Below are 14,296 nucleotides of genomic sequence, written 5' to 3'. Positions count from 1 at the left end.
TTGGTTATTGTGGTCAAGCTTTGGTCTCCATAGATGGAAGAGACATCATCACATGTCTAGACCAGCAGTTTGCTGATAGAAGTTTATAGGATGGCACAAATCAAACTGATTGATACATTAACTACACCAAACCCTAACTTTAACACACAAAGTTCTAACGTTAAGAAAGCCCTAATTATAACCTTTTATTGTTCACTTTACCATACAAACCCCTAACCTTAACTCCCATCCTAAAATTGCTGATGTAGACCTGTGGTGACATAAGGTTATGGCTCTGCTTTTATGAATCCCATAACAAGTGGTATATAAGAGAGACATATGCGTTGCATTTGCCATTCCAACAGATGACACATCACAGACATTTGCAATAAAGCAATTTATTACTACAAATGTATGCGCCATCTGTTGAAATGACAAATGCCATGCATTTTATTACTACAAATGTTTGTGATGCGCCATCTGTTGGAATGACAAATGCCATGCATTTTATTACTACATGCATTACAAAACACATTATTGCACATGTTTTTGATGCACCATTTGTTGGAATAAAAAAACTCTTTTTACTACATGCATTAGAAAATACACTGAAAATGTTAAAACTGAGGTCTACAATGAATACTTACATTTCAGTCTGTCTTACCTAAATAAAATGACAAGTGTCTGTGTGTCCATCCGGTTGTCATGTCTCTGTCAGTCCAACAGATGGCACATCACAAATCTTTGTGGTATTAAACTGCATTGCATTTGTCATTCCCACAGATGGAGCATCACAAACATAACATTGCTTTCACAAATCCCATACCAAAAGGCATATGACAGAGACATGTCATTTCATTCATTTGTCATTTTAGCAGATGGAAGTAAACATTTTAATACTATATATGTTTGTGATGCGCCAGCTGTTGGAATGATAAATGGAATGCATTTTATTACTACAGATGTTTGTAATGTGCCATCTGTTGGAATGACAAATGCAACGCATCTTTTTACTACATGTAGTGCAAAATACATTCCAATAGATGGTGCTGCATTGCAAACGTTAACATTGAGGTATACGGATGAGGATTATATAAATTTCATCCCGTCTTAGATGGGTAGCACAGCTAGTCCACCTAAATAAAAAGACAACTGTCTGTGTCTGTCTGGTTGCCATGTCTCTTTCATTCCAACAGATGGTGCATCACAAGCACTAACACTGCTTTCACAATTCCCATGCTAAATGGCTTATAACAGACATATGCATTGCATTTATCATCATTCCAACAGATGGCGCATCACAAACCCGTGTAAGAATGCATTTTAATATTACAAATGTTTCTGATGCAACTGGCGCATCACAAACCCGTGTAAGAATGCATTTTAATATTACAAATGTTTCTGATGCACCATCTGTTGGAATGACAAATGTAACACATGTTAATACTGCATGTATTACAAAATACAACAGATGGTACACTGCAAATGAGGTCTATGTTGATTACTTAGATTTCAACTTGTCTTAGATGGGTATTACATAATTCTATACAACGGCAGGCATGGCTCTTCTCATATACACTTCTAATATTTTTTCAGTTTCTAGTCACTACATCTGTGCTTTTCTCTTTCTGATATTTTACAGCGGCCCTATGCTGCACTGCCACCTTTCTAAAGTACTCTAATGCCACGTTTCAGTGCTGATAATGGGGATGGAAATGAAGACACTGCCTACACAGCACACAAGGACCACCACTGCACCGTCATTAGATTTAGGAAAGCAAGATGACATACCTGGCACTTCATCAACATGTTAAAGAACTCGTCACTGGGCTCCTGGGCGTCCGTGTCCCCGCAGAGGTGCCCCAGGTTGTTCTCAGTTATTCGGAGTCCCGGCAAGTTGCTAACATTGGCACGCTGATCATCTAAGCGGCGACTCTGAGAAGTGGCAATCAGGTCGAAGAACTCCTCTGTCTGGGGAGACGTCATCAGGGAGGATGGCACTAGAGGCAAATAAAGAGGAAAGGGTTAAGGGAGCCGCCTGTCAAGCATGCCGTCAGACTCTCCCAGGTTCGTTTGGCTTTGGGTGGCATATAAGGAGATGAGACTGGCAAGAGTGGGCACACAGAACCAGCAACTACCAACATGACCAGGACCCCAATGTAGACACATATATACTGTTTATATTGTGTACTGTCACAAAACTTCAAGGATGGGTGACTTGCAATTCCACCCTGAGTCACAGGGTGGCACTGCCTCCCAACGCCTCTCCTCTCCTCTCCTCCTCTCTGCAGAGCCAGAGAATCAGAGGCCAATGGAGCATGATGTCACTTCTGGGCTTGGGGTGCCTGAACCCGCCCCTTCTGCCTCATCCACTTCATTACTGGCGTCACCACCATCTCTTTTGTCAATTTTTGTCGACTGCCACAATGTCATTAGATGCCCCAGTAATTTACCTTGGTTTGTGTTTACTAATAACGACATATATAGCGCCTTTAGAAAGCCTACAGACTCCCTGATGTTTTTCACATTTTGGTTTGGCCCAGCCTTGTGCTAAAATCGTTCAAATTCATTTTTTTCCCCCTCATGAAGTAACACTCAGTACCCCAGAGTGGCAAAACGAAAACCAGAATTTAGAGATTTTTTTTGCAAATTTCTTACGAATAAAAACATGAACTTTCAAGGTGACCCGAGTAGTCGGACCCTTTGTGATGACCCATGAGATTTGGCTGAGGTGCATCCCATACCGTTCATCCTCATTGAGATGTTTGGAGTCCGCCGGTTGTCCCTTCAGCTCACTGGACGGGATTAGGAGAGGCACACGTCTGAGTATGGAGGGCCCACCAGTCGAGCACAGAGTAAGATGTTGGACGAGAAGGCCTGGCTCGCTCGCAGTCTCCATTCTGTCGCGTTGAGGTCAGGAGGTCTCTTTCTGTGCAGGCCCGTCAAGTTCCTCCACACCAGACTCGCTCCTCCATTTCTTTACAGACCTCGCTTTGTGCCCTGGTCTGTGCGCAGTCATGTTGCCGTCCCCAAACTGGCCCCAAAGTTGGGAGCATGAAGTTGTCCAAAATGGCTTTGTATGCTGAAGCATTAAGAGTTCCTTTCACTGGAACTAAGGGGCCAAAGGCCAACCATAATCCCCCCTCCATTAAACTTTACACTTGGCACAATGCAGTCAGGTGAGTCCCGTTCTCCTGGTCAGTCTCGTCCATTGGTCACTCCAGAGGACACGTCTGCACTGCTCTCGAGTCCAGTGGCTCCTGGTGGGCTTTACACCCCTGCATCCGACGCACTGCATTGCACTGGGTGATGTCAGGCTTGGCCATGGAGACCCACTCATCTCTCTCTACGCTGCACTGTTCTTGAGCTTTTGGAGGTCTGTAGCTATCGACTCTGCAGAAAGTTGGCGACTTCCGCACACCTCAGCGTGCGCTGTCCCCGCTCTGTGATTTGACGTGGCCTACCATTTTGTAGCTGAGTTGCTGTTGTCCCCAATTGCTTCCACTTTGTTATAACACCACTAACAGATGACTGTGGAATATTTAAACTGTTCTTTATTCAGTTAATCCAAAATGCTGCTGCAAGAATTATTACAAGAACAAGAAAATATGAACACATAACCCCAGTTCTGATGTCCTTACACTGGCGCCTGGTTAAGTTTAGGGCAGATTTCAAAATCCTCCTTTTAACATATAAAGCATTAAATGGCGGAGGTTCAGCTTACTTGTCTGAACTTATCATGACTTACAAACCTGAGTGCACATTAAGACTGCAAGATGCCGGTCTGCTTATGATTCCAAGAATTAATAAAATAATGGTGGGAGGTCGAGCTTTAGTTACAGGGCCCCTAAACTGTGGAGTGGTCTGCCTGCTACTATAAGAGATGCCCCTTCGGTCTCAGCTTTTAAATCCCGGCTGAAGACTCACTACTTCAGTTTAGCACACCCTGACTAGAGCTGCTGATTAACTGTACAGACTGCATCTCTGTTGTCAGTCATTAGCACTAAAACATAAGTAACATGATAGTTAGAATTTGTTACTAACCCTCACCTGTTCTGTTTCTCTTCTCGGTACTCAAATGTGCCACTTGGTGCCATGGCCCACCTGCCAAGTTGTTCTGCCCGCCTAAGGTAAAGTCATCTCTGATGGAGGATCAAAGGAATCATCAGGCAGAGGGGTCCTTTCATCGGATTAGCGCTATTTCAGCTGTGCAATGGCCAAATGGGGGAGGCAGCTTGATGGCTGAGGTCTCCAGGACTCTAAACAAATCCAAATCCTATTATGGGATATCATCTACTGTTAAATTCTGGTCCGTACTTCTAAAATTTTTATTTTTATACTGTATTGAGGATTTCTTCTGTTTTGTGTATTGTGTTGTATTGACCCCCTTCTTTTTGACACCCACTGCACGCCCAACCCACCTGGAAAGGGGTCTCTCTTTTAGATTTGCCTTTCCGGAGGGTTCTTCCATTTTTTCCCCCTTTTTTGTGAGTTTTTTCTTTGTCTTCTTAGAGAGTCAAAGCTGGGGGGCTGTCAAGAGGCAGGGCCTGTTAAAGCCCATTGTGGCACTTCTTGTGTGATTTTGGGCTATACAAAAAAATAAATTGTATTGTATTGTATTCAGCAGCGAGGAAATTTCACGAATGGACATCTTGCACCAGTGGCCACCTATCACAGTACCAGGCTTGAATTCACTGAGTGCCCGAGAGCGACCCATTCTGTCACCAATGTTTGTAGAAGCTGTCTGCATGCCGAGGGGCTCGATGTTATACACCTGTGGCCATGGAAGTGATTGGAACACCTGAATTCAATGATTTGGAAGGGGGGGGGGGTTCTCCAATACTTTTGGTAATATAGTGTACGCTTTTTGTGGGCAGAATCTCCACATGTGTGCTCAGTGTGGGTCTGTCTCTCGTAAAGTCGTCTAGGAGTGAACTGAAATGTTCAGAAATGGCCGTACTAGTGTGACGGATGGGAAGACGATTTTAATGTGCCGTTGAAGTGAACGCAGCGGTGCATCAGGGGCTACGCGCTCAATCCAAAATAATTTTTTGCCATTAAAAAGTTGGTACGACGCTGGGAAAATGGAATCGCAAAGGAAGGCGACTGTACAGAAAAGTGATGTAATTTGTTTTTGGAACGTCACTCATATGATCATTTATTCAGGGTCACACACAGTGGTGTCAGCAGTGGGATATTTGAAAGCCACAGCCTCAGGATGTGTTGTGTGTTACGGCGCAATACTAATCTGCTGACTGTACGTATCCTTATGTTGCAGGGATCCACCTGTGGCATAACTGTTAGGGGCTGCGTGATGGGGATGAGGGCAAAATTCCAGAATGTTCCTCTTTCCAAATCGTTACGCACCAGACCAAGGTGGGCTATTCTTCAGCCCTGCCCTCCCTGTGTTGATTATTGAGATGACCCCAGGGGTTCATGTCCGCTCAAAACAAAGAAAAAGCAGGTAGACCTTCGACTTGGCGTCTCCGGTTGAGTTGCGTACTTCTCTGGACAGATGCCATCGTCATCGCTGGTACTAAGGGGTGACTCACTTTGCCACCTTAAAGGACCTGCTCAGGTCACACATAGTGGTGTCAGCGGTGGGATGTGAACCCACAAACTCCTGGCTTGCTGTGTGTGGGCCGCCATAGTCATCTGTTCGCTGTACCGACACAGATTTGAAAAGAGCAGCAGCTTTGCCGGGGCCGTGTGCATGTGACAGTGCGGGTTGGCCCCACGCTACTGGGTCCCACTGGGAGCCTCTTCAACTTACCAGTAATATTTCCGAGGGATGAGCCAGCTAATCCATTATTTGTTTATTAAAAAATGGCCACTTGTTCTGAGCCGTGGACCCCCTATAGCACATCCCCACTAAAAAAATAAAACCACTAAAACATCCCATTCTTAAAACCAAACCCAAGCCCCCCTTTTAACAATCAGGACATTCAAAGAAAAGGAACTCTAAAATGAAATGTCCATTAAAAAGTTCCTTAAATGTCCTCGTCTAGTGTGGGTCCATGGGCTCTTTATATCCCGCTTGCCATTCCTCTTTTCTTTTGTCTCCATCACCAGCTCATCCCACTGCTGCCACCAATTGTGACTGTGCGGTTCAGCCCCATGCTACCGGGTCCCACCAGAAGCCTCTTCAACCCGCCACCTTCACAAACGTTTCTGAGGGATGAGCCAGCTAATTCATTATTTGTTTCATTAAAAACGGCCACAAATTCTGAGCCACGGACCCCCTATACCACACCCCCCCAACTTAAGCCTCCAGTTGCATGGGAGGGCTCCACCTTTCACCCAATCCAGTGCAACTGGTGGCCCATGTCCGCGACTTGGCACTGGCCACTGCCCTAAAACCACTAAAAAATAAAACCACTAAAATATCCCATTCTTAAAACTAGATAGATAGATAGATAGATAGATAGATAGATAGATAGATAGATAGATAGATAGATAGATAGATAGATAGATAGATAGATACTTTATTAATCCCAATTAAACCCAAGCCCCCCCTTTTAAAGATGAGGACATTAAAAGAAAAAGAACTCTAAAATGACAATAAAACAACAATTCAATAATTGTCCATTTAACAAGTTCAAAGTTCCTTAAATGTCCTCTTCCAGCGTGGGTCCATGGGCTCTTTAAAACAGTCAGGCTCCTATCCCGCTTGCCATTCCTCCTTTCTTCTGTCCCCATCGCCAGCTCATCCCACTGCTGCCACCAATTGTGACTGTGCGGGTCGGCCCCACACTACCGGGTCCCACCGGGAGCCTCTTCAACTTAACAGTAACGTTTCCAAGGGATGAGCCAGCTAATTATTTATTAAAAAATGGCCACTTTTTCTGAGCTGCGGACCCCCTATACCACATCCCCACAAAAAAAAAAATAAAACCGCTAAAACATCCCATTCTTAAAACCAAACCCAAGCCCCCCCCTTTTAACGATCAGGACATTCCAAGAAAATGAACTCTAAAATGAAATGTCCATTAAAAAGTTCCTTAAATGTCCTCTTCTAGCGTGGGACCATGGACTCTTTAAAACAGTCAGGCTCCTATCTCGCTTGCCATTCCTCCTTTCTTCTGTCCCCATCGCGAGCTCATCCCACTGCTGCCACCAACCATGACGGTGCAGTTCTGCCCCACGCTACCCACCGGGAGTCTCTTCAACTTACCAGTAACGTTTCTGAGGGATGAGCCAGCTAATCAATTATTCATTTATTAAAAATGGCCACAAATTCTGAGCCGAGGACCCGCTATACCACAGTGGAACACCGATGGTCTGTAGGAATCCACCGGTGGCATAAAAAATGAGGGGCTGCACGACAGGGACGAGAGCAAAATTCCGGTACATTTCTCATTCCAATTCGTCCTGCACCAGACCAAAAGGGGCTGATTATTCCTGAGTCTCCCTATTAATTGTTGATTACTGAGATTTCCGGTAGAGTGGCACACTTCTCTGGACAGCTGCCATGGTATTTGCTGGTACTAAGAGGCAACATGAGTCCACTTTTATTTTTCCTGTTAGCACCCAGGCAGGTGAAGTGACCTGCTCAGGGTCACACCAGGGTTTGAATCCCCAACCTCCGGGTTTGAAGTACCAAAGCTGTAACCCCTACACCACACTATACTGTAAAGTTCCATATCTTAGTCACTAGGGGGCATTGCTGGCTGCAAAAAAAAAACACACACACACAGAGCCTCTGATGGTCCCATTGTGAAGCTGGCACCCGTATGTATGCCAGAGCCTACAGTGGGCATTAAGGGTTAACAGCAGCCCAAGGAGGCCTGGCTGCTGCACTGGCTGACGCACCTTGGCATCTGTAAAGCGTCTCGGCAGATAAAAGCTGCTTTGTAAATGTAGACTTTAGCCTTCTGATTATAACATACTTGGAATTGATGGGGGCCGAAATTCAAAACGCTCGTCGCAAGAAGCTGCTGGCATCGCGTGGGGGTTAAATGACAGGCCTTGTGTATTTTTTAGGTGCTGCCCGCTTTTTTTTTATTGGCTCAGTAACAATAAAAGACGCAGTCCATGAAATAAAACAAGATATAACCTGGAGCACTGAGACTCGGAGAGAAGGAAATCAGACCGTGATTAGAGTTTAAACAAATCGATACAATAACATTTAAGGCTGTGTGTTTAATGTTTCGTGGTTGTAAGAGATGTTTGCCAATAGTTCAGAGTAATAAGGCCAAGCAGATATATCTTTCCGGGCATTTTTTTTTCTTCTTTATTCACTCCATTAATGATCCGACGGACTGGCGACTCTAAATTACGAGCACTGACTAATAAAAAAGGATGTTGGTTGTAGATAGCAGAGCGGCTCCAGGGACTGGAAGGGTTTGATTTCTTAACCTTGACTTTAAAGTTCAAATGTTCAGCTGAGTGCCACTTATCTACACGGGGTTAAGAAAGGCATGACCACGATCAAGTAAAATTACTGAAAACCAGCTGTGCTACCCATCTGACACGGGGCTGAAATCTAAGTAATTGATGTGGACCTCAGCATGTTCAGCATTAATGCTTGCAGGGCACCATCTATTGGAATGCATTCTATAATGCTTGTTGTAATAAAATGCATGGCATTTGTCATTCCAACAGATGGTGCAACACAAACATTTGTAGTAATAAAATGTTTTGTAATGCATGTAATAATAAAATGTGTGGCTTTTGTCATTCCAACAGATGGTGCATCACAAACATTCATAGCAATAAAGTATTTTGCAATGCATCCTGTAATAAAATACATGGCATATGTCATTCCAACAGATGGTGCATCACAAATATTTGTAGTAATAAAATGCATTGCATTTGTCAATCCAACAGATGGTGCATCATAAACATTTTTAATCATAAAGTGTTTTGTAATGCATGTAGTAATAAAATGCATGGCATTTGTCATTCCAACAGATGGCGCAACACAAACGTTTGTAGTAATAAAATGCACTGAATGTGTCAATCGGGGGGGGGGGGTCATTTGTCTTTTATCCTACAAGTTAACACATCCATAACCAGATGAAAGTGGGCAGGACTACAAGAAGATCACTGGTGCAGACCGCCTCTTACTGGGGTCTTGTCGGTTACCCTGATCCCAGGTCCACACTCAGAGGCACTCGCAGACGCAATATACAGTGTCCTCCATAATGTTTGGGACAAAGACCCATATTTCCTTGATTTCCCCCTGTGCTCCACAGTTTAAAATTACAAATCACACAATTCTGACTTGTGTCTGGTGTTTGGGGCCTAGTGGCACCTTCTAGTGGTGACAAATGCTACCGCCAGGTATGGCAGTAGGCACTGGCTGCCCATGCTAAACTAATGGACATCACATCCTTGTGACGAAACAGAAATTGGCCCTCAGCCTTGACCCTGACTACCAGAGCACACATGGGTTGGTCACAGTGCCCTCTCAGAACTTTCAGGTAGCCCTCCTACACATCAGAAGCACCCAAGGAAGACATAGATCTCTCAATGAGCACTCACTTACCAGTCCCACCTTCAAGAGGAGAAACCTGGCTGGAGGACGCTCCCTCAGTGCCATTCTGCTGCTCATCCAGAGGACAGCGCTGGTCATCCATGCGATTGCTCTGGAATTTACTGAGGAGGTCGAAAAAGCATTCTTCATCCGATGGGTCACGGCTGATCTTCTGAAAAACATGGAATCGCCAACACATTAGAAATGCCCAGGTGGCAAGGTGGGGCTGTCTTTCAGCCCTGGAATGACATGAAACAGAGCAGCCCACCCCCACTCCCTGGTGGAAAGGGGGGCATTATTACTAGGCAGCCAAGTTACCTGCCAACCAAAGAACAGAGACGCACAACTCCCTAAATCAGCCGACTATCAGTCATGTTAAGGGACTCTTGGAGATGCGGGAGACACAAGGAGCCATGGTGAGGAGCATGGTCTTGTAGAATAGAGATAAATCATTTATCAATTCATCTTATATAGTGCCTTTCATATCTATCTATCGTGCCTTTCACATTTATCTACGTATTATATAGTGCCTTTCACATCTATCTATCTCTAATTTTGTGATCCTGCTGACTATACTAAATAATAAAAATAATAAATAATAAAAACTAATATCTATCATATAGTGCATTTCACATCTATCTATCTATTATATAGTGCCTTTTACATCTATCTATCTATCTATCTATCTATCTATCTATCTATCTATCTATCTATCTATCTATCTCTAATTTTGTGATCCTGCTGACTATGCTAAAACTATTATCGATCATATAGTGCATTTCACATCTATCTTTCTATCTATTATATAGTGCCTTTCACATCTATCTATCGTGCCTTTCACATTTATCTATGTATTATATAGTGCCTTTCACATCTATCTATATCTAATTTTGTGATCCTGCTCACTATACTAAAACTAATATCTATTATATGGTAGACTTTCACATCAATCTATCTATCTCTCATATAGTGCCTTTCATATCCATCTATAATTTTGTGATCCTGCTGACTATACTAAAACTAATATCTATCATATAGTGCATTTCACATCTATCTATCTATTATATAGTGCCTTTTTTCATCTATCTATTTATCGATTATATAGTGTCTTTCATATCTATCTATCTATCTATCTATCTATCTATCTATCTATCTATCTATCTATCTATCTATCTATCTATCTATCTATCTATCTATCTATCATGCCTTTCACATCTATATATCTATTATGTAGTGCCTTTCATATCTATCTATCTAGCTATCGATTATAGTGTCTATCTATCTATCTATCTATCTATCTATCTATCTATCGTGCCTTTCACATCTATATATCTATTATATAGTGCCTTTAATATTTATATATCATGTAGTCCTTTCTGTGGGGATTAGTGGGGTTGGGGTTTTGGAACAAATCCTGGAGCAGGCACCAGTCCATCACAGGGTGCATAAACACACACACATACACACACACGGGCCAATTTAGCGTTGCAATTCACAGATATGCTCTGATGATCAGCAGCAAATCTCGAAGGCATAAGCTTCAGTGCCGTGCAAAAGTATTCAACCCCCTTGAAAGTCATCCTAATATTCTGCATGACAAAAGATTTGTCCGCATATTTATTATCCATTCAGTATTTTCAATGTGAACTCTTCTGCTGTAACAACAAATTTCCAAAGTCCAAATAAACCATTTTCTTTAGATATTGAACTGAAGAAAGAAACTGGGAAGAAGAAACAGAAGGCAGTTCGTCAGAATTATCAATTTTATGAAATCATTTTTTTGTAATATGTATTAGTCATATCATATAAAATAGTTTTGTTTTTGAACAGTGGGAGGAAGACATACACGGGGAGAACATGGAAACTCCATGCAGGGAGAACCCCAGAGATGTGAACCCTGGTCTCCTTACTGCGGGATAGCAGTGCCACCATGTTGGATTTACCTTCTCCTGATTAAAGCTACTTTTCTCAGATTACATTTATTTGTTTAGCAGACGATTTTATCCAAAGCAACTTACAAAAGAGGAAAACACAATCCAGTAAACACAAGTCTGGGGGACTGTTTGTGAACAAGCGAGGCAGGACGTGACAAAACTGAGCATCACGAGTGAAGAGCTCCGAACAAAACATAAGTGAGTTGCACTTCAAAGGTCTGTGATAAAACCAAACAGCTAAAAATTCACTAAACAGAAGTGTCTTCAACCGCTTCTTAAAGATATTGAGGGAGGCGCGAGGATGAAACGGAGGTGTGCAGTTCGTTCCACCAGCGAGGGGCTACAGAGGAGAAGTGTCTGTCTGGACTAGGATTTGCAGGAGGTTTGTAGCTCTGCCGTGTCTTTGCAATTCTTCGTGTGTGCCTGGGGATCGCCATCCTGGCTCTACTAAGGCACGCAATACCACTTGGTGCCGAGAGGGGGCGCCATCGCTAGCTGCATCTTCTCTTCCACCTGCAATTCTGAGAAAACACTCCTAGCCCCTCCCACAGTACCCACAGCAGGCTCCGCCCTTTACATTCAGACGCCATAAAAGGAGGGCGTTCCAGTAAAGTGGCATCTCATTTTTGTTTTGAACTGGGAGATCCCAAGTCTTCAAGTGAAAGCAACGCTATGGACCCCGAGGGGTGACATTTATGGAGCTCAAATGGTGATTGTTCTGTACCTTCTCATTACGTCCACGCTATGGATAGTGCTGTTCTGGAAACTCAAGGGGTGTAGGCTATAGACAACAAGAAGGACCACCCCGCTGTCCTCAGAGTCTTTTAATACTGAAAGGGCGCTGTGGACGGCGACTGGCACGGTTTATGTAACTCAGGTGGCGTGTGCTCTGTACCTTTCTGTTACGGCTGGACAGTGACGGGTGTCTTTTTGGAAATTCAAGAGGCCTGTGTTATAGACACTTTGAGGGAGACCAACCCTCCTGGTCAAAAAAAGTCTAATAATATTGGCAGAATGCTGCGGACCCCCTAGTTGTTGAAGTCTAATAATATTGGAAACGAGCTATGGACCTCCTAGTCCTTGAAGCCTAATAATACTGGCAACATGCTACGGACCTCCTAGTCCTCAAGGGTGAGGGGTGCCAATTTGGAACCTCAGAAGGTGTGTGCTACAGACAGTGAGGGGGACCACCCCCTGGCCATCAAAGTCTAATAATGCTGAAAGTGCGTTACTGACACCGGGGGGCGCTGTTTATGTAACTCAAGCAGTATGTGCTCTGTACCTTTCCATTATATCCACGCAATGGACAGTGAGGGGTGCCATTTTAGAAACTCATGAGGCATTTGCTATAGACACAAAGTGGATGGGGGGCAGGCACCCCCCCTCCCCCCCCCAAGTCATCAAAGTCTAATAATACTGAAAGAGCACTATAGACACTGGGGGGGGGGGGGGGTTCCGTTTATGGAACTCAAATGGCACATGCACTGTACCTTTCCATTATGTACGTCCAATGGACACAGGGGGGGGGGCGCCACTTTAGAAACTCAAGGGGTGTCTTACAGACACTGAGGGGGACCACCCCATGGCCATCAAAGTCTAATAATGTTGAAGCGCGTTATGGACAATGAGGGGCTCCACTTAACAGGCATGTGGTATAGACAGTGAGGGGAACAGGGGATACCACCCCCCCTTGTCATCAAAGTCTAATAATGCTGAAAGCACGTTATAGACACCGGGGGGGGGGGGTATGTAATGGGCGCCATTTATGTAACTCAAGTGGCACGTGCTCCATACCTTTCCATTATGTCTGTGCAATGGACAGTGAGGGGTGCCATTTTGGAACCTCAGAAGGTGTGTGCTACAGACAGTGAGGGGGACCACCCCCCTTGTCATCAAAGTCTAATAATGCTGAAAGTGCGTTACTGACACCAGGGGGCGCTGTTTATGCAACTCAAGCAGTATGTGCTCTGTACCCTTCTGTTATGACTGCACTGTGGACAGTGACAGCTGATATTTTGTAAACTTGAGGGGCTTTTGCTATGGACCCCCCCCCTTCTCAAAGTCTAATAATACTTAAAGCACACTATAGCTCTACAGACCACAGAGGGGACACCATTTATGGAATCAAACTTTTTGTTGCCCCCCAACCAGGGTTGTGACTTTGGTAAAATAAAGGGACCAGGCATCATCAACCCCCCCAGCTAGGACTCCATATGGGTGGGCTTCGACCGGCACTGCATATTAAGAAATTGGGAGGACGCCATTAATTAGGAAGCACGAGATTGCAAATCTTCATCCCCACCAGTGGAAGAGGTCAGTGCTCTGGATAAACAAAATGGATGGCTTCTCTGACAGAGCGTGCAAAAGGAAATAAATGTCTGTGCTCAGCACCGGAGCTCGGCTCAATAAAATAAGTAAATTGAAAAAATTAATGACAAAGAATAACATTGCAGTGTCCTTCAGATGTCAAACGATTCCTCCATAAATCTCCCGCTTTAACTTACTGAAAATAGAGACAATTTAATGAAAAGTTTGTATTACACGAGCTCAGCGGAAGGCAAAAGGTAACGGAAGACGCCGCAGCGCTTGGGGTCCGTTTACAGAAAGTCCCTGCCTGAGAAAAATCGTCGATAATTAACAATAAAAGTGGCACCACAGTGCTGAAGAAATTGCAGGCGGTGGATGACAGGGGGCGCCTCGCTGCCCAAACCCGCCGCTTGAAGACCACCCACAGGTCCGAGAGCCTCTTTGTATTTTACTGGCTGGCTTGTCTTCTTTCCATCTCCAACTTCACTCGCCCCACACAGGAGGATGGACATCTGGTACGTCACAGGCAAGATGAGAACTACGGGGGTCTCACAGGGTCTCAGATCTCCTGACAAACCATGTGGACCCCCTGAATTCT

General features: G+C 44.2%; 1 protein-coding gene across 3 annotated transcripts in view; it reads right to left on the bottom strand.

Moving 5' to 3' along the window:
* Positions 1–14,296, bottom strand: part of gpsm1b (G protein signaling modulator 1b) — a 248,614-nt gene that overhangs the window by 6,096 nt on the left and 228,222 nt on the right. For all 3 annotated transcript variants that reach the window (XM_051931592.1, XM_051931590.1, XM_051931591.1), the window contains 2 exons: positions 9,470–9,629; positions 1,771–1,979 (listed from right to left, as the gene is read on the bottom strand). In XM_051931592.1, the coding sequence (XP_051787552.1) occupies positions 1,771–1,979; positions 9,470–9,629 (369 nt within the window). The remainder of the gene's footprint in view (positions 1–1,770; positions 1,980–9,469; positions 9,630–14,296) is intronic.

Source organism: Erpetoichthys calabaricus, chromosome 9, assembly GCF_900747795.2.
Source record: "Erpetoichthys calabaricus chromosome 9, fErpCal1.3, whole genome shotgun sequence".
Lineage (NCBI taxonomy): Eukaryota > Metazoa > Chordata > Cladistia > Polypteriformes > Polypteridae > Erpetoichthys > Erpetoichthys calabaricus.
The sequence above is the reverse complement of the archived record's forward strand: the minus strand, read 5'-3'. Positions and strand labels throughout refer to the sequence as shown.